The 18282-nt window shown below is 48.4% G+C and overlaps 1 protein-coding gene across 2 annotated transcripts in view; it reads right to left on the bottom strand.

Annotated features, from left to right (window-relative positions):
• Window positions 1–3751: 3751 nt before the first annotated feature.
• The window catches only part of LOC135056112 (UDP-glucuronosyltransferase 3A1-like), a 118487-nt gene continuing 103956 nt past the window's right edge, over window positions 3752–18282 (bottom strand). For both annotated transcript variants that reach the window (XM_063960884.1, XM_063960891.1), the window contains one exon: window positions 3752–4087. In XM_063960884.1, the coding sequence (XP_063816954.1) occupies window positions 3811–4087 (277 nt within the window). In that variant the 3' untranslated portion in view covers window positions 3752–3810. The remainder of the gene's footprint in view (window positions 4088–18282) is intronic.

An 18282-nucleotide genomic window follows, 5' to 3' on the forward strand; every position in this document is an offset into this window, starting at 1 on the left:
CTTGGCAACGAGCAGGTAATTTAAAAGTAATTAGAAGCTTTACTGTAGGGCATAATGTATCATGGGCATTGCAGTGTGTGGCATAATATGGTGCAGGGGGCATAATATGGTGCAAGGGGCATTACTGTGTAGAGCTTAATATGAATATACATTTTTTTCCCTGTGGTGGCCAAGCTCTGTTGGTGCAGGATCAAAGACTGGGGTGTAAGGTAGTCTTTTCCTGCTAGACCACGCCCATTTTAATAAGATCACGCTCACTTTAGCAAGGCCATGCCCCCTCGTTGGGAGCACACGTGTCTTCTGCACGTGCAAATTTGTGTTTTTTATATCTATGGGGGCGCATTTTTTTTAGGTCAGTGGGGTCGGGGGAGGGGTTTGGCGCATTATTAAATCTCAAACTGGGAGCCAAATTTCTAGAAACTTCCCTGAGCTGAAGAGTCTTGGAATGTGATTGTGTGGTAACAGATCAAAGTGTGTGAGCTAAGCTCTGCTGTTGTGTCTTATATGAAGAAAGAAAGGAGAGCAGGACTTCTTTTAAGGAAATACACTAATTATTATAATAAAACTTTTAGGGGGCTTTCTCAAAGCTCAGAGAGATATACAATTGTGAGAGATAAAGTACCAACCAATCCACTCCTGTCATTTTTCAAACGCAGCCTGTAAAATGTAAGCCAGAAGCTGATTGGCTGGTACTTTATCTCTCACAATTTTATCTCTCTCCGAGCTTTGATAAAACCCCTCCTCAGGGCTCTATTTATTATCATTTGCAGTGAGCACCCAAAAATAAAGATTCCTTATTGCCACAATTAGAGGCAATAAGGAATCTTTATTCTCCCAGATGTACCATTGGCGAGTCGCTGGTACGTCAGCATATGTACAAGTTGGAGCCACTGGGTGGGTACCACCTTCTATTTTGCTCCGGGCACCTGGTATGAACTTGCACCCCTGGTAGGGAACCCATGTGCACTGCACCATTCTAGACACACAAATACCTTGGATAGTAAGTAGAGCAACACCTTATAGTTACATAATTAGCGCCCGCAAGTGTTGGGAAACCAAATGTACATGCAATTTCTGGAACTAAAGCATTTTGGTTTTTCCCCTGTTATTTTACACAAAGACATCATACCCTTATGTTCTACAGTAGTTCTTATTTTGCACTATTATTCCTGATACCCACTCCCTGTCACCCAATATCCCTCAGTCAGCCTATTCCTGTCATCCGCTGATTATATCTGTTACCCTATCCTAGTCATCTACTGCCTCTCAGTCAGCCTATTCCTGGCACCCGCTGATTATAACTGACACCCAATCCCAGTCACCTGCTGCCTCTCAGTAAGCCTATTCCTCAGTCACCCAGGACGGGGCGTGGGCGAGTGGGTGGCCACATAGTTAAAAACCAATCCCAGGAATCCCGGGATTGGCCATTTTTCAATCCTGATACCCGGGATTGAAAAAATGGCCCGGGATTGGCTTCCCTACCTGTCACCCACTGCCTTTCAGTCAGCCTATTCCTGTCACCATATCCCAGTCAAATACTGCCTCTCAGTCAGCCTATTCCTGTCACCCACTTATTATGACTGCCGCCCACTCCCTATCATCCTATCCCAGTCACCCACTGCCTCTCAACCTATTCCTGTCACCCGCTGATTATACCTGTCACCCATTTCCTGTCACCCTATCCCAGTCACCCACCGCCTCTCAATCAGCTTATTCCTGTCACCCACTGATTATACGTGTCACCCACTCCCTGTCACCCTATCCCAGTCATCTATTATCTCTCAATCAGCCTGTTTCTGTCACACTGTCCCAGTCACCCACTGCCTTTCAGTCAGCCTATTCCTGTCACCTGCTGATTTTACATGTCATCCACTGTCACCCTATGCCAGTCAGCCACTGCCTCTCAGTCAGCCTATTCCTGTCACCCACTTTCTGTCACCCTATCCCAGTCACCCATTGCCTCTCAGTCAGTCTTTACCTGTCACCCGCTGATTTTACCTGTACCCACTCCCTGTCACCCTATCCAAGTCACCCACTGCCTCTCAGTCAGCCTATTCCTGTCACCTGCTGATTATACCTGCCACCCACTCCCTGTCACCCTATCCCAGTCATCCACTGCCTCTCAGTCAGCCTATTCCTGTCACCAGCTGATTTTACCTGTCACCCTACCCCAGACACCCACTGCATCTCAGTCAGCCTATCCCTGTCACCCGCTTATTATATCTGTCACCTACTCCCTGTCACCCTATCCCAGTCACCCACTGCCTCTCAGTCAGCCTCTCCCTGTGACCCACTGCTTATCCTGTCACCCAATATCTATACCTTTTTCCCTCTCCCTGTCACCCATTGTCTATACCTTTCACCCTATCACCCACTGCCTCTCCCTGTCATCCACGGCCTATTCCTGTCACCCACTGACTGTCTATAACTTTCACCCTCTCCCTGTCACCCACTTCCCTATCCCTGTCACCCACTTCCTATACCTTTCACCCTATCCCTGTCACCCAATGCCCCTCCATGTCACTCACTGCCAATCCTTCTCACTCACTGCCTCTCCCTTTCACCCTCTGCCTCTACCTGTCACGCTCTCACTGTCAGCTACTGCCTATACCTGTCACCCACTGCTTATACCTTTCACCCTGTCCCTGTCACCCTCTGCCTATCCCTGTCACCCACTGCTGTATTGAATATTGTGAATTTGGGATAGGGTGGATGAGGGGTGCCCAAAGTATATTTTATTTTTGTTCCTGGGCCGACCACTCACAAGTTCTGCCACTGGGCGGGGAAGTGCTCGGCTGCGGGCGGGAAGCAGATGACAGGGGAGGCCAGCACCTCTGGTATTTTGGGGATGAGAAGGACTTGGAAGCTGCTCCTTCCCCGTACCCCACTTCCAGGCTAAGGTGTCTGATGCGGGGCTGAGCAGATGGATTAACCCCTCAGGCCCTGCATGCCTCATACAGAAATACAGAGTGGCTGGCTGCAAGTGAACAGGGGCAGAGCAGGCTGAGAGACACAGAGTGAAGGAGGGGTGGTGAGACATAGTGAACATAGTGAAGGGGGGGTAGGCTGAGAGACACAGTGAAGGGGGGCAGTCTGAGAGACACAGAGTGAAGAGGGGACAGGCTGAGAGATAAAAATTAAAGAAGTCATAATGAGAGAAACAGATTTAAAGGGTGCAGGATGAGAGTAGCAGGGAAGATGATGGTGTGGCTGAGAAATGCGGGGGGAAGATGATGGTGTGGCTGGGATACGCAGGGGGTAGAAATGACACAGGTCGCATGACTCTGGTTGAACCACTGTTATAAGATTCCTACACAAACAGGCATCTTCCGGAATATGGGATTTCCTACATGAATTGTGAATACCGACTGAACACGCTCTCTGACCAGGGAGTATACATTTCTTCAGAGGTTCCCCATTGTGAGAAACCACTATATAGGTATGATGAAAAATGGGTGGTGTATCATGTTGACATGCCACCATTTTCATTGGCCACGCCCCTTGTGGCACATGTGAATTGTACCACTAAGAATTTTTTTATACTTGCAGCACTGCTTATAGGTTACATGTCCCAATTCTGGAGGACTGTCCTGCCGTATGGGTGGTGCTATATAGACAATAATAATAAAAATAATAATAAATACTTAAACCCCATGAAAAAGATTTTGGGTGATGTGCACCTCAGTTACTGACTGGTATCAGTTACTTAAATATACATAATGCAATAAATACTTTATTCATCAATGGCCCAAACTTTTGAAGTGGCGTTTATTAAAATTCCAGCGCTATAACAACCGTTCCGCAAAACAATTAAGACATCTTTTGTTTTGTAGCAAAACATATTTTACCAATAAGAAGTTTGAATATTTTAACAATAAGATAAAGAATGAGAGCGATAGATAGACATAAAAATAAAATGACATCCAGCAGATACTGCTGATACCAGGGCTGCTGATAAGAATAGGGATGAAGATGGCCGCCTCCTCCTGACTGGATGATGTGCTCCACCCACCGTAATAACTGCTGGTCTGGAGGGAATGGCCGCGACTTACGAATAACACTCAAGTTCATTGCTGACATCTTGTAGCTGTCAATATATAAAGTGATATACTGTATTCAGTTATCAATGTAAAAAAGTATACACAATATAGCTCAATTATTTCTTCTCTGTTCTCTTTGATCCAATTCCCTATGCAAGGTCTCCATGTAAAAACCATATGTTTATTACCATATTTATTAAAGCTATTTTGAGGGAAATCCCCTGAAAACATATGAAATCATTCCTGCAAATTCTAAGTATTCTCTAAATGCAAAACGGAGAGACCACAGCAGGTATCTCTGATAGCTGCTGCGGCTCCTCCTTTTCCGACAGCAAAAGCAGCCCTATAGCTTTTACAGGAGCTGCTATGCAAGTCGGATTTACTAAGCTCCAGCAGCTAACACCATCTAAAAATGGCGTTATAGTAACCTATGGGCTACGTTTTCACAAAATTTGCCAGGGAGGGACCTTGTGGATGCACAGCTGATGCATACATGGGCTGATGGCTGGCCATGTGCAGTATGCGTTCCAATGTCGAATCCAGAAGTAAAGTGATAGTGGTACTGTAGCTTTTCAGAAGCTGTGTCCTGGCACCCCAACCTTAGTCCAATGACCGAATTGCGTGTTGGAACAAAATGTTCTAGCCACAACTGTAATTTTCTTACCACAACCGCATTTATATATGGTTGTTGGTAAAAATGCCCCTTAAAGCTCTCCATGTAAATGATATAACTATCTAAGAATTCACAGCTAGATAATAGGTTCCATTTATTATAGAACATAAGTGCAATGAGGAAAAGGTGTTCAAAACAAACATTGCTACAGTATATTCTACTAATGATGTCCATAATGGAGAAAATGGAGGATATTTAATTTTCCCAGATCATTTTTGGGAGAAAAAAACAGGGGTGTAACGCGATTTATGCCCGATGTTAGTTTAGGGCAAGTAAATTAATCCCCGTTTTTTTTTCACCCTAAAAAAGGTTTCATTTGTGGGTGAAAACATATAGGACCCAGTATAAATTCCTATGTGTTTTTGGTAAAAAACAGGTGATAGGGCTGGTTATTGGGGATTTCTCTGACGTCCGTGGTGGATGCTGGGACTCCGTAAGGACCATGGGGAATAGCGGCTCCGCAGGAGACTGGGCACAACTAAAGAAAGCTTTAGGACTACCTGGTGTGCACTGGCTCCTCCCACTATGACCCTCCTCCAGACCTCAGTTAGAATCTTGTGCCCGGCTGAGCTGGATGCACACTAGGGGCTCTCCTGAGCTCCTAGAAAGAAAGTATATTTTAGGTTTTTTATTTTACAGTGAGATCTGCTGGCAACGAGGGACTAAGGGGAAAAGAAGCGAACCTACCTAACTGGTGGTAGCTTGGGCTTCTTAGGCTACTGGACACCATTAGCTCCAGAGGGATCGACCGCAGGACCCGACCTTGATGTTCGGTCCCGGAGCCGCGCCGCCGGCCCCCTTACAGAGCCAGAAGCAAGAAGTGTTCCTGAAAATCGGCGGCAGAAGACTTCTGTCTTCAACAAGGTAGCTCACAGCACTACAGCTGTGCGCCATTGCTCCTCATGCACACCTCAGACGGTCACTGATGGGTGCAGGGCGCTGGGGGTGGGGGGCGCCCTGAGGGCAATATAAACACCTTGGCTGGCAAATCATCACAATATATAGTCCCAGGGATATATATGTGATAAATTACCCCTGCCAGAATCCATTAAAAAAGCGGGAGAAAAGTCAGCCGAAAAGGGGGCGGGGCTATCTCCCTCAGCACACTGGCGCCATTTTTTCTTCACAGTGCAGCTGGAAGACAGCTCTCCAGGCTCTCCCCTGTAGTTTTCAGGCTCAAAGGGTTAAAAAGAGAGGGGGGGCACCAAATTTAGGCGCAATATGTGTATACAAGCAGCTATTGGGGGAAAAATCACTCAGTTATAGTGTTAATCCCTGCATTATATAGCGCTCTGGTGTGTGCTGGCATACTCTCTCTCTGTCTCCCCAAAGGACTTTGTGGGGTCCTGTCCTCAGACAGAGCATTCCCTGTGTGTGTGCGGTGTGTCGGTACGGCTGTGTCGACAGGTTGGATGAGGAAGGTTACGTGGAGGCGGAGCAGAGGCCGATAAATGGGATGTCGCCCCTGTGGGGCCGACACCGGAGTGGATGGATAGGTGGAAGGTATTAACCGACAATGTCAACTCCTTACATAAAAGGCTGGATGACGTAACAGCTGTGGGACAGCCGGCTTCTCAGCCCGCGCCTGCCCATGCGTCTCAAAGGCCATCAGGGGCTCAAAAAAACGCCCGTTACCTCAGATGGCAGACACAGATGTCGACACGGAGTCTGACTCCAGTGTCGACAAGGTTGAGACATATACACAATCCACTAGGAACATCCGTTGCATGATCTCAGCAATGAAAAATATGTTACACATTTCTGACATTAACCCAAGTACCACATAAAAGGGGTTTTATGTTTGGGGAGAAAAAGCAGCCAGTGTTTTGTTCCCCCATCAGATGAGTGAATGAAGTGTGTAAAGAAGCGTGGGTTCCCCCGATAAGAAACTGGTAATTTCTAAAAAGTTACTGCTGGCGTACCCTTTCCCGCCAGAGGATAGGTCACGTTGGGAGATATCCCTAGCGTGGATAAGGCGCTCACACGTTTGTCAAAAAAGGTGGCACTGCCGTCTTAGGATACGGCCACTTTGAAAGAGCCTGCTGATAAAAAGCAGGAGGCTATCCTGAAGTCTGTATATACACACTCAGGTACTATACTGAGACCTGCAATTGCCTCAGCATGAATAGTGCTGCTGCAGCATGGTCTGATACCCTGTCAGATAATATAATACCCTAGACAGGGATAATATTTTGCTAACATAGAGCATATTAAAGACATCGTCTTATATATGAGGGATGCACAGAGGGATATTTGCCGGCTGGCATCCAGAATTAATGCAATGTCCATTCTGCCAGGAGGGTATTAGAGACCCGGCAGTGGACAGGTGATGCTGACTTTTAAAGGCACTGCCTTATAAGGGTGAGGAATTGTTTGGGGATGGTCTCTGGGACCTCGTATCCACAGCAACAGCTGGGAAGAAATTTTTTTACCTCAGGTTTCCTCACAGCCTAAGAAAGCACCGTATTTTCAGATACAGTCCTTTCAGCTTCAGAAAAGCAAGCGGGTCAAAGGCGCTTCCTTTCTGCACAGAGACAAGGGAAGAAGGAAAAAGCTGCACCAGACAGCCAGTTCCCAGGATCAAAAATCTTCCCCCGCTTCCTCTGAGTCCACCGCATGACGCTGGGGCTCCACAGGTGGAGACAGGTGCGGTGTGGGCGCGTCTCGGGAACTTCAGGGACCAGTGGGCTTGCCCACAGGTGGATCCCTAGGTTCTGCAAGTAGTATCACAGGGATACAAGCTGGAGTTCGAGGCGACTCCCCCTCGCCGTTACCTCACATCAGCCTTGCCTGCTGCCCTCGAAGAAAGGGAGGTAGTACTGGCGGAAATTCACAAGCTGTACTTCCAGCAGGTGAAATCAAGGTACCCCTCCTTCAACAAGGCAGGGGTTACTATTCCAAAATGTTTGTGGTACCGAAACCAGACGGTTCGGTGAGACCCATTCTAAAATTGAAATCCTTGAACACTTATATATGAAGGTTTAAGTTCAAAATAGAATCGCTCAGGGCGATTATTGCAAGCCTGGAGAATTTCATGGTATCACTGGACATCAAGGGTGCTCCCCTGCATGTCCCTATTTACCTTCCTCACCAGGAGTACCTCAAAATTGGGGTACAGGATTGTCATTACCAATTCCAGACGTTGCCGTTGGTCTGTCCCCGGCACAGAGGGTATTTACCAAGGTAATGGCCGAATAATTATCCCTTACTTGGACGATCTCCTTATAAAGGCGAGGTCCAGGGAGCAGTTGTTCGTCGGAAGTAGCACTATCTCGGGAAGTGCTACAACAGCACGGCTGGATTCTGAATATTCCAAAGTCGCTGCTGGTTCCTACAGCGCGTCTACTGTTCCTGGGTATGGTTCTGGACACAGAACAAGGGGAAAGGATTTCTCCCGGAGGAGAAGTCCAAGGAGTTGTCGTCTCTAGACAGAGACCTTCTAATACAAATACAGGTGTCGGCGCATCAATGTACGTGAGCCCTGGGAAAGATGGTAGCTTCTTGCGAAGAAAATTCCATTCACCAGGTCCCATGCAAGGATCTTCCAGTGGGATCTGTTGGACAAGTGGTCCGGGTCGCATCTTCAGATGCATCGGTGGATAACCCTGTCTCGAAGGGCCAGGGTGTCGCTGTTGTGGTGGCTGCAAAGTGCTCATATTCTAGAGGGCCGCAGATTCGGCATACAGAACTGGGTCCTGGTAACCACGGATGCCAGCCTTCGAGGCTGGGGGGCAGTCACACAAGGGAAGAAACTTCCAAGGACTATGGACAAGTCAGGAGACTTCCCTACACAAAAATATTTTGGAACTAAGGGCCATTTACAATGCCCTAAGTCAGGCTAGACCCCTGCTTCAACACCGGCCGGTGCTGATCCAGTCAGACAACATCACGGCGGTCGCTCATGTAAACCGACAGGGCGGCACAAGAAGCAGGATGGCGATGGCAGAAGCCACAAGGATTCTCCGATGGGCGGAAAATCATGTGTTAGCACTGTCAGCAGTGTTCATTCCCGGAGTGGATAACTGGGAAGCAGACTTTCTCAGCAGACGCGACCTCCACGCGGGAGAGTGGGGACTTCATCCAGAAGTCTTCCAAATGATTGTACACCGTTGGGAAAGGCCACAGGTGGACATGATGGCGTCCCGCATCAGCAAACAGCTAAAAAGATATTGCGCCAGGTCAAGGGACCCTCAGGCGATAGCTGTAGACGCTCTGGTAACACCGTGGCTGTACCAGTCGGTGTATGTGTTCCCTTCTCTGCCTCTCATACCCAGGGTAATGAGAATAATAGGAAGGAGAGGAGTAAGAACTATACTCATTGTTCCGGATTGGCCAAGAAGAGCTTGGTACCCAAAACTCCAAGAAATGATCTCAGAGGACCCATGGCCTCTGCCGCTCAGACAGGACCTGCTGCAGCAGGGGGCCTGTCTGTTCCAAGACGTACCGCGGCTGCGTTTGACGGCAGGGCGGTTGAACGCCGGATCCTGAAGGGGCATTCCGGAGGAAGTTATTCTTACGCTAATTAAAGCTAGGAAAGAAGTGAACGAAAACCATTATCACCGCATATGGCGGAAATACGTTGCGTGCTGTGAGGCCAGGAAGGCCCCAACGGAGGAATTTCAGCTAGGTCGATTTCTGCACTTCCTACAGTCAGGGGTGACTATGGGCCTAAAATTGGGTTCCATTAAGGTCCAGATTTCGGCTCTATCGATTTTTTTTCCAAAATAGAACTGACTTCTCTGCCTGAAGTTCAGACTTTTGTTAAGGGAGTGCTGCATAGTCAGCCCCGTTTGTGCCCCCAGTGGCACCGTGGGATCTCAACGTGGTGTTGGATTTCCTGAAGTCGCATTGGGTTGAGCCACTTAAATCCGTGGAGCTAAAATACCTCACGTGGAAAGTGGTCATGCTGTTGGCCTTGGCGTCGGCCAGGCGGGTATCAGAATTAGCGACTTTATCATGCAAAAGCCCTTATCTAATTTTTTTATATGGATAGGGCGGAATTGAGGACTCGTTCCCAATTCCTTCCTAAGGTGGTATCAGTTTTTCATGTGAACCAACCTATTGTGGTGCCTGCGGCTACTTGGGACTTGGAGGATTCCAAGTTACTGGACGTAGTCAGGGCCCTGGAAAATATATGTTTCCAGGACGGCTGGAGTCAGGAAAACTGACTCGCTATTTATCCTGTATGCACCCAACAAGCTGGGTGCTCCTGCTTCTAAGCAGACTATTGCTCGCTGGATCTGTAGCACGATTCAACTTGCACATTCTGCGGCTGGACTGCCGCACCCTAAATCTGTAAAAGCCCATTCCACGAGGAAAGTGGGCTCTTCTTGGGCGGCTGCCCGAGGGGTCTCGGCTTTACAAATTTGCCGAGCTGTTACTTGGTCGGGTTCAAACACTTTTGCAAGAGTCTACAAGTTTGATACCCTGGCTGAGGAGGACCTAGAGTTTGCTCATTCGGTGCTGCAGAGTCATCCGCACTCTCCCGCCCGTTTGGGAGCTTTGGTATAATCCCCATGGTACTTACGGAGTCACAGCATCCACTTAGGACGTCAGAGAAAATAAGATTTTACTCACCGGTAAATCTATTTCTCGTAGTCCGTAGTGGATGCTGGGCGCCCATCCCAAGTGCGGATTGTCTGCAATACTTGTATATAGTTATTGCCTAACTAAAGGGTTATTGTTGAGCCATCTGTTGAGAGGCTCAGTTATATTTCATACTGTTAACTGGGTATAGTATCACGAGTTATACGGTGTGATTGGTGTGGCTGGTATGAGTCTTACCCGGGATTCAAAATCCTTCCTTATTGTGTCAGCTCTTCCGGGCACAGTATCCTAACTGAGGTCTGGAGGAGGGTCATAGTGGGAGGAGCCAGTGCACACCAGGTTGTCCTAAAGCTTTCTTTAGTTGTGCCCAGTCTCCTGCGGAGCTGCTATTCCCCATGATCCTTACGGAGTCCCAGCATCCACTACGGACTACGAGAAATAGATTTACCGGTGAGTAAAATCTTATTTTTTGTTTCACCTACTTCAGGCATGCAAAATAAATAAATAAATAAATTGCTGATGACTGCTATTATATATTTAGAGTTACATTAGGGTTAGGTCTAGGGTTAGGGTTAGGGGTTAGGTTGCCATTAGGGTTGTGGAGCAGTAGCGGATCTTGCTACGGCCACGCAGGATTTTTGCCCGGGGCGCAGTCTCCGTGGCAAGATCAGCTACTGGTGCCCCCGATGCTCGGTAGATGCCCGGTGCTGTGCGGTGCACGATGAAGTAATCGCGCACCACACTGCATTGTGGGAGCGGCACATAGACACTAGGGGTCATAATTGACCTCTAGTGGCTATGCGATGCTATGGGAGAGACGTCATGATGTCTCTACCATAGATCAGAGGAGCGGTTCCGGCGTGCGGAGACGGAGGACAGCAGTGGTCGGGAAGCAGGAGCGGGGATTGTAAGTATTCATTTATTTTTCTTTTTTAAGCGGCACAACTAGGGGGCACAACTCTATAGGGGGCACAGTACTGGGGGCACGGCACAACTAGGGGGCACAACTCTACAAGGGACACAGTACTGGGGGCATGGCGCAACTAGGGGGCACAACTCTACAGGGGGCATAACTGACCACGCCCCTTCTCAGTGAAGCCACGCCCCTATTTTTTCACCCGGGGCACCACAAAGTCTAGATCTGGCTCTGTTGGGGAGTTAGGGTTCCATTTACCTTAAGAAGACATTGTTGACATTATGACCATCTTGACATTTTATCAGTGTCAATATGCTGATAGCTGACATGGTCACTGTTGACATAATATACAGAACCCAGAATGTACATACAAGTCTAAAATGCATTGCAAAAAAAAAATCAATGTCATGTGAAGATCTGTTTTATTGTGGGTGAAATGATCATATGGCGTGCTAATAGTGCATTCCCCTTGTAGTAGCAATGCTATATTACCTTAGTAATCACCAGAGTTTACCTTTCATATTGTGGGGCAGATTTATTAAGCTCGGTGAAGTGATAAAGTGGAAGGTGATAACGCACCAGCCAATCAAATCCTAACTACCAAGTCACAGGCTGGGTTTGAAAAATGACATTTAGGAGCTGACTGGCTGGTCCTTTATCACCTTCCAATTTATCACTTCACCAGGCTTAATACATCTGTCCCTGTCTTATGCAAACTCACAGCCTAAGTTGACTTGTAACTGTTTTATTACTGCCCAATGTGGTTATATTATAGGTCTGCTGCTTCCTGTTCATGTTACTTCCACACCAACTGTTTGCTGTAAAAACTGTGCTGACCATATGTAAGACACTTATATAAGACTGGTGGCTTCATAATAAGCAATCCTCTGCTCTTCCCCATTCTCATCTCAGCGCATGCTAACCAATGCCCAGAGCAGGATATTGTTGTTGGGCTGCAGAGGATAAACCACCCGTCACCCGGCAATGCACATTTGTAACATCAGTGAGGCAGTTGGGATGCAGTGACCACGTCAACATTCTCTGTATTAAAATGATATATCACGCCCAATCTCCTTTCTATACTGATTCCCGTTATCATGCATATCGCACCCATAGTAATCAGGTTTAGCTGCATAGGGCGCCTCGCTACCCCAGGGGTAACGAGCTGAAATGATGATACCACACCCATCAGCAGAAACAGAACGGGTGTGGAGGGGGGGTGTGAAAAAAATTGAATACCGCCCTTGTCAATGTTGACAGTAATGATTGTTGGAGAGCTAGGGTTAGACCCTAGGAGAGGGTTAGGTTTAGGCTGCGATAGGAGAGGGTTAGGGTTAGGAGAGGAGAGGGCTAGGGTTAGGAATTAGGGGTAGAGTTTGGATTAGGCTGCTGGAGGAGAGGGTTAGGGTTAGGAGAGGGTTAGGGTTAGGTATTAGGGGAAGAGTTTGGATTAGGCTGCGGGAGGGGAAGGTTAGGTTTAGGCCCTAGGGGGAGGATTAGGGTTTGACTGCTGGAGGGGAGGGTTAGGCAGCGGGAGTGGAAGGTTAGGGTTAGGCATTAGGGGGAGGATTTGGGTTTGACTGCTGGAGGGGAGGGTTAGGGTTAGGCTGCGGGAGGGGAAGGTTAGGTTTAGGCCCTAGGGGGAGGATGTGGGTTTGACTGCTGGAGGGGAGGGTTAGGCAGCGGGAGTGGAAGGTTAGGGTTAGGCACTAGGGGGAGGATTCGGGTTTGACTGCTGGAGGGGAGGGTTAGACACTAGGGGGGAGGATTTGGGTTTGACTGCTGGAGGGGAGGGTTAGGGTTAGGCTGCGGGAGGAGAAGGTTAGGGTTAGGCACTAGGGGGAGGATTTGGGTTTGACTGCTGGAGGGGAGGGTTAGGGTTAGGCTGCGGGAGGGGAAGGTTAGGGTTAGGCCCTAGGGGGAGGATTTGGGTTTGACTGCTGGAGGGGAGGGTTAGGGTTAGGCTACGGGAGGGAAAGGTTAGGTTTAGGCCCTAGGGGGAGGTTTTGGGTTTGACTGCTGGAGGGGAGGGTTAGGCAGCGGGATTGGAAGGTTAGGGTTAGGCACTAGGGGGAGGATTCGGGTTTGACTGCTGGAGGGGAGGGTTAGGGTTAGACACTAGGGGGGAGGATTTGGGTTTGACTGCTGGAGGGGAGGGTTAGGGTTAGGTACTAGATTCTTAGGGTTAGGGGAGTAACTGCTGCAATCAGACCATGTGGTCATCCAATGGCATAGTGAGCATGTCACTGAAGTTATGCATGTGGTCTTATGTGTCACCAGACCTGAACCTAATGGAACACTTATGGAATACTCTGGAAAAGTGCATGGGCTAGCATTTTCCACCACCATCAAGTGTAGTGATTTTCTTGTGGGAAATTTTTGCTGCATTCCTCCTGCACAGTTACAGGCATGAGAGAAGACTCAGTGCCACAGCGCATCTTTCAGTCTGGTCCAACAAATCATCCATCCGTACAATTGTTGGCATACATTGGGACGGTCACTGTACTTGGACGCATTATGGGCCTGATTCAGACATGCATGGACTGTGGATTTTATGCACTGCGCCACTGTTTGAGGCTGCCCTGAGTTGAAGTTATGCATCGCTGTGGATCTGTGGGCTTTTCAAAGTACTGTAGTCCAGAAGGCAGGCAGCTCTGCACGTGCGGATAAATGGGTGATTCTGGGCTGCACCAGGGCATTCAGTATAAGTCTGCTGTGGGCGTATCACAGAAGTGTGAATGGGATTGCGGACTATTAAGAGGTAAGCGTACACAAAGATCAGACAGATCTCTCAGAGAAACACAGAATTTGACTGCAGATAAGAGGCACCTGGTCTGCCCATGTACACGCACACACTAGGGTTCATTTTTGTTGGGAGCCAATTAAGTTATCAGTATATTTTTGAAGTGTGGGAGGAAACCAGAGTACCTGGGAGGAAACCTACACAAGTACGGGGAGACTATACAAACTCCACACAGGTAGGGCCATGGTGGGAATTGAACCCATGACCTCAGTATTTTGAGGCAGTAATGCTAACCATTACACCATCCGTACTGCCCGAGGACAGGGCTTGAGGAGATAAGGATGATTGCTGCTAAAAAGCATGTGTATATGGGCGGTGCAGTGGCAAACGCAGGATTTTCATGGGGGGGGTTTCCAGAACTGGGCGGAGCCAATCACGGGGGTGGGGACTGAGGTGACCCAGTATATGCTGGGTCCGTAAAACTAGTGTGTCTGTGTATATATATATATATATGTATATACATATATCTACACACACACACATATATATATTAGAGATGTGCACTTGAAATTTTTCGGGTTTTGTGTTTTGGTTTTGGGTTCGGTTCCGCGGCCGTGTTTTGGGTTCGACCGCGTTTTGGCAAAACCTCACCGAATTTTTTTTGTCAGATTCGGGTGTGTTTTGGATTCGGGTGTTTTTTTCAAAAAACCCTAAAAAACAGCTTAAATCATAGAATTTGGGGGTTATTTTGATCCCAAAGTATTATTAACCTCAAAAACCATAATTTCCACTCATTTTCAGTCTATTCTGAACACCTCACACCTCACAATATTATTTTTAGTCCTAACATTTGCACCGAGGTCGCTGGATGACTAAGCTAAGCGACCCTAGTGGCCGACACAAACACCTGGCCCATCTAGGAGTGGCACTGCAGTGTCACGCAGGATGGCCCTTCCAAAAAACACTCCCCAAACAGCACATGACGCAAAGAAAAAAAGAGGCGCAATGAGGTAGCTGTGTGAGTAAGCTAAGCGACCCTAGTGGCCGACACAAACACCTGGCCCATCTAGGAGTGGCACTGCAGTGTCACGCAGGATGGCCCTTCCAAAAAACACTCCCCAAACAGCACATGACGCAAAGAAAAAAAGAGGCGCAATGAGGTAGCTGTGTGAGTAAGATAAGCGACCCTAGTGGCCGACACAAACACCTGGCCCATCTAGGAGTGGCACTGCAGTGTCACGCAGGATGGCCCTTCCAAAAAACACTCCCCAAACAGCACATGACGCAAAGAAGAAAAAAAGAAAAAAGAGGTGCAAGATGGAATTGTCCTTGGGCACACTTTAACCAACCCATCATTTCAGTGACAGGGTCTGCCACACGACTGTGACTGAAATGACGGGTTGGTTTGGACCCCCACCAAAAAAGAAGCAATTAATCTCTCCTTGCACAAACTGGCTCTACAGAGGCAAGATGTCCACCTCATCATCATCCTCCGATATATCACCGTGTACATCCCCCTCCTCACAGATTATCAATTCGTCCCCACTGGAATCCACCATCTCAGCTCCCTGTGTACTTTGTGGAGGCAATTGCTGCTGGTCAATGTCTCCACGGAGGAATTGATTATAATTCATTTTAATGAACATCATCTTCTCCACATTTTCTGGAAGTAACCTCGTACGCCGATTGCTGACAAGGTGAGCGGCGGCACTAAACACTCTTTCGGAGTACACACTTGTGGGAGGGCAACTTAGGTAGAATAAAGCCAGTTTGTGCAAGGGCCTCCAAATTGCCTCTTTTTCCTGCCAGTATAAGTACGGACTGTCTGACGTGCCTACTTGGATGCGGTCACTCATATAATCCTCCACCATTCTTTCAATGGGGAGAGAATCATATGCAGTGACAGTAGACGACATGTCCGTAATCGTTGGCAGGTCCTTCAGTCCGGACCAGATGTCAGCATCAGCAGTCGCTCCAGACTGCCCTGCATCACCGCCAGCGGGTGGGCTCGGAATTCTGAGCCTTTTCCTCGCACCCCCAGTTGCGGGAGAATGTGAAGGAGGAGATGTTGACAGGTCGCGTTCCGCTTGACTTGACAATTTTGTCACCAGCAGGTCTTTGAACCCCAGCAGACTTGTGTCTGCCGGAAAGAGAGATCCAAGGTAGGTTTTAAATCTATGATCGAGCACGGTGGCCAAAATGTAGTGATCTGATTTCAACAGATTGACCACCCGTGAATCCTTGTTAAGCGAATTAAGGGCTCCATCCACAAGTCCCACATGCCTAGCGGAATCGCTCCGTGTTAGCTCATCCTTCAATGTCTCCAGCTTCTTCTGCAAAAGCCTGATGAGGGGAATGACCTGACTCAGGCTGGCAGTGTCTGAACTGACTTCACGTGTGGCAAGTTCAAAGGGCAGCAGAACCTTGCACAACGTTGAAATCATTCTCCACTGCGCTTGAGACAGGTGCATTCCACCTCCTATATCGTGCTGAATTGTGTAGGCTTGAATGGCCTTTTGCTGCTCCTCCAACCTCTGAAGCATATATAGGGTTGAATTCCACCTCGTTACCACTTCTTGCTTCAGATGATGGCAGGGCAGGTTCAGGCGTTTTTGGTGTTGCTCCAGTCTTCTGTACGTGGTGCCTGTACGCCGAAAGTGTCCCGCAATTCTTCTGGCCACCGACAGCATCTCTTGCACGCCCCTGTCGTTTTTAAAAAAATTCTGCACCACCAAATTCAAGGTATGTGCAAAACATGGGACGTGCTGGAATTTGCCCATATTTAATACACACACAATATTGCTGGCGTTGTCCGATGCCACAAATCCACAGGAGAGTCCAATTGGGGTAAGCCATTCCGCGATGATCTTCCTCAGTTGCCGTAAGAGGTTTTCAGCTGTGTGCGTATTCTGGAAAGCGGTGATACAAAGCGTAGCCTTCCTAGGAAAGAGTTGGCGTTTGCGAGATGCTGCTACTGGTGCCGCCGCTGCTGTTCTTGCGGCGGGAGTCCATACATCTACCCAGTGGGCTGTCACAGTCATATAGTCCTGACCCTGCCCTGCTCCACTTGTCCACATGTCCGTGGTTAAGTGGACATTGGGTACAGCTGCATTTTTTAGGACACTGGTGACTCTTTTTCTGAGGTCTGTGTACATTTTCGGTATCGCCTGCCTAGAGAAATGGAACCTAGATGGTATTTGGTACCGGGGACACAGTACCTCCAACAAGTCTCTAGTTGCCTCTGCAGTAATGATGGATACCGGAACCACGTTTCTCACGACCCAGGATGCCAAGGCCTCAGTTATCCGCTTTGCAGCAGGATGACTGCTGTGATATTTCATCTTCCTCGCAAAGGACTGTTGGACAGTCAATTGCTTGGTGGAAGTAGTAAAAGTGGGCTTACGACTTCCCCTCTGGGATGACCATCGACTCCCAGCAGCAACAACAGCAGCGCCAGCAGCAGTAGGCGTTACACGCAAGGATGCATCGGAGGAATCCCAGGCAGGAGAGGACTCGTCAGAATTGCCAGTGACATGGCCTGCAGGACTATTGGCATTCCTGGGGAAGGAGGAAATTGACACTGAGGGAGTTGGTGGGGTGGTTTGCGTGAGCTTGGTTACAAGAGGAAGGGATTTACTGGTCAGTGGACTGCTTCCGCCCAAAGTTTTTGAACTTGTCACTGACTTATTATGAATGCGCTGCAGGTGACGTATAAGGGAGGATGTTCCGAGGTGGTTAACGTCCTTACCCCTACTTATTACAGCTTGACAAAGGCAACACACGGCTTGACAAATGTTGTCCGCATTTCTGTTGAAATACTTCCACACCGAAGAGCTGATTTTTTTGGTATTTTCACCAGGCATGTCAACGGCCCTATTCCTCCCACGGACAACAGGTGTCTCCCCGGGTGCCTGACTTAAACAAACCACCTCACCATCAGAATCCTCCTTGTCAATTTCCTCCCCAGCGCCAGCAACACCCATATCCTCCTCATCCTGGTGTACTTCAACACTGACATCTTCAATCTGACTATCAGGAACTGGACTGCGGGTGCTCCTTCCAGCACTTGCAGGGGGCGTGCAAATGGTGGAAGGCGCATGCTCTTCACGTCCAGTGTTGGGAAGGTCAGGCATCGCAACCGACACAATTGGACTCTCCTTGTGGATTTGGGATTTCGAAGAACGCACAGTTCTTTGCAGTGCTTTTGCCAGCTTGAGTCTTTTCATTTTTCTAGCGAGAGGCTGAGTGCTTCCATCCTCATGTGAAGCTGAACCACTAGCCATGAACATAGGCCAGGGCCTCAGCCGTTCCTTGCCACTCCGTGTGGTAAATGGCATATTGGCAAGATTACGCTTCTCCTCCG

The sequence above is a fragment of the Pseudophryne corroboree genome, chromosome 1, assembly GCF_028390025.1.
Source record: "Pseudophryne corroboree isolate aPseCor3 chromosome 1, aPseCor3.hap2, whole genome shotgun sequence".
NCBI lineage: Eukaryota > Metazoa > Chordata > Amphibia > Anura > Myobatrachidae > Pseudophryne > Pseudophryne corroboree.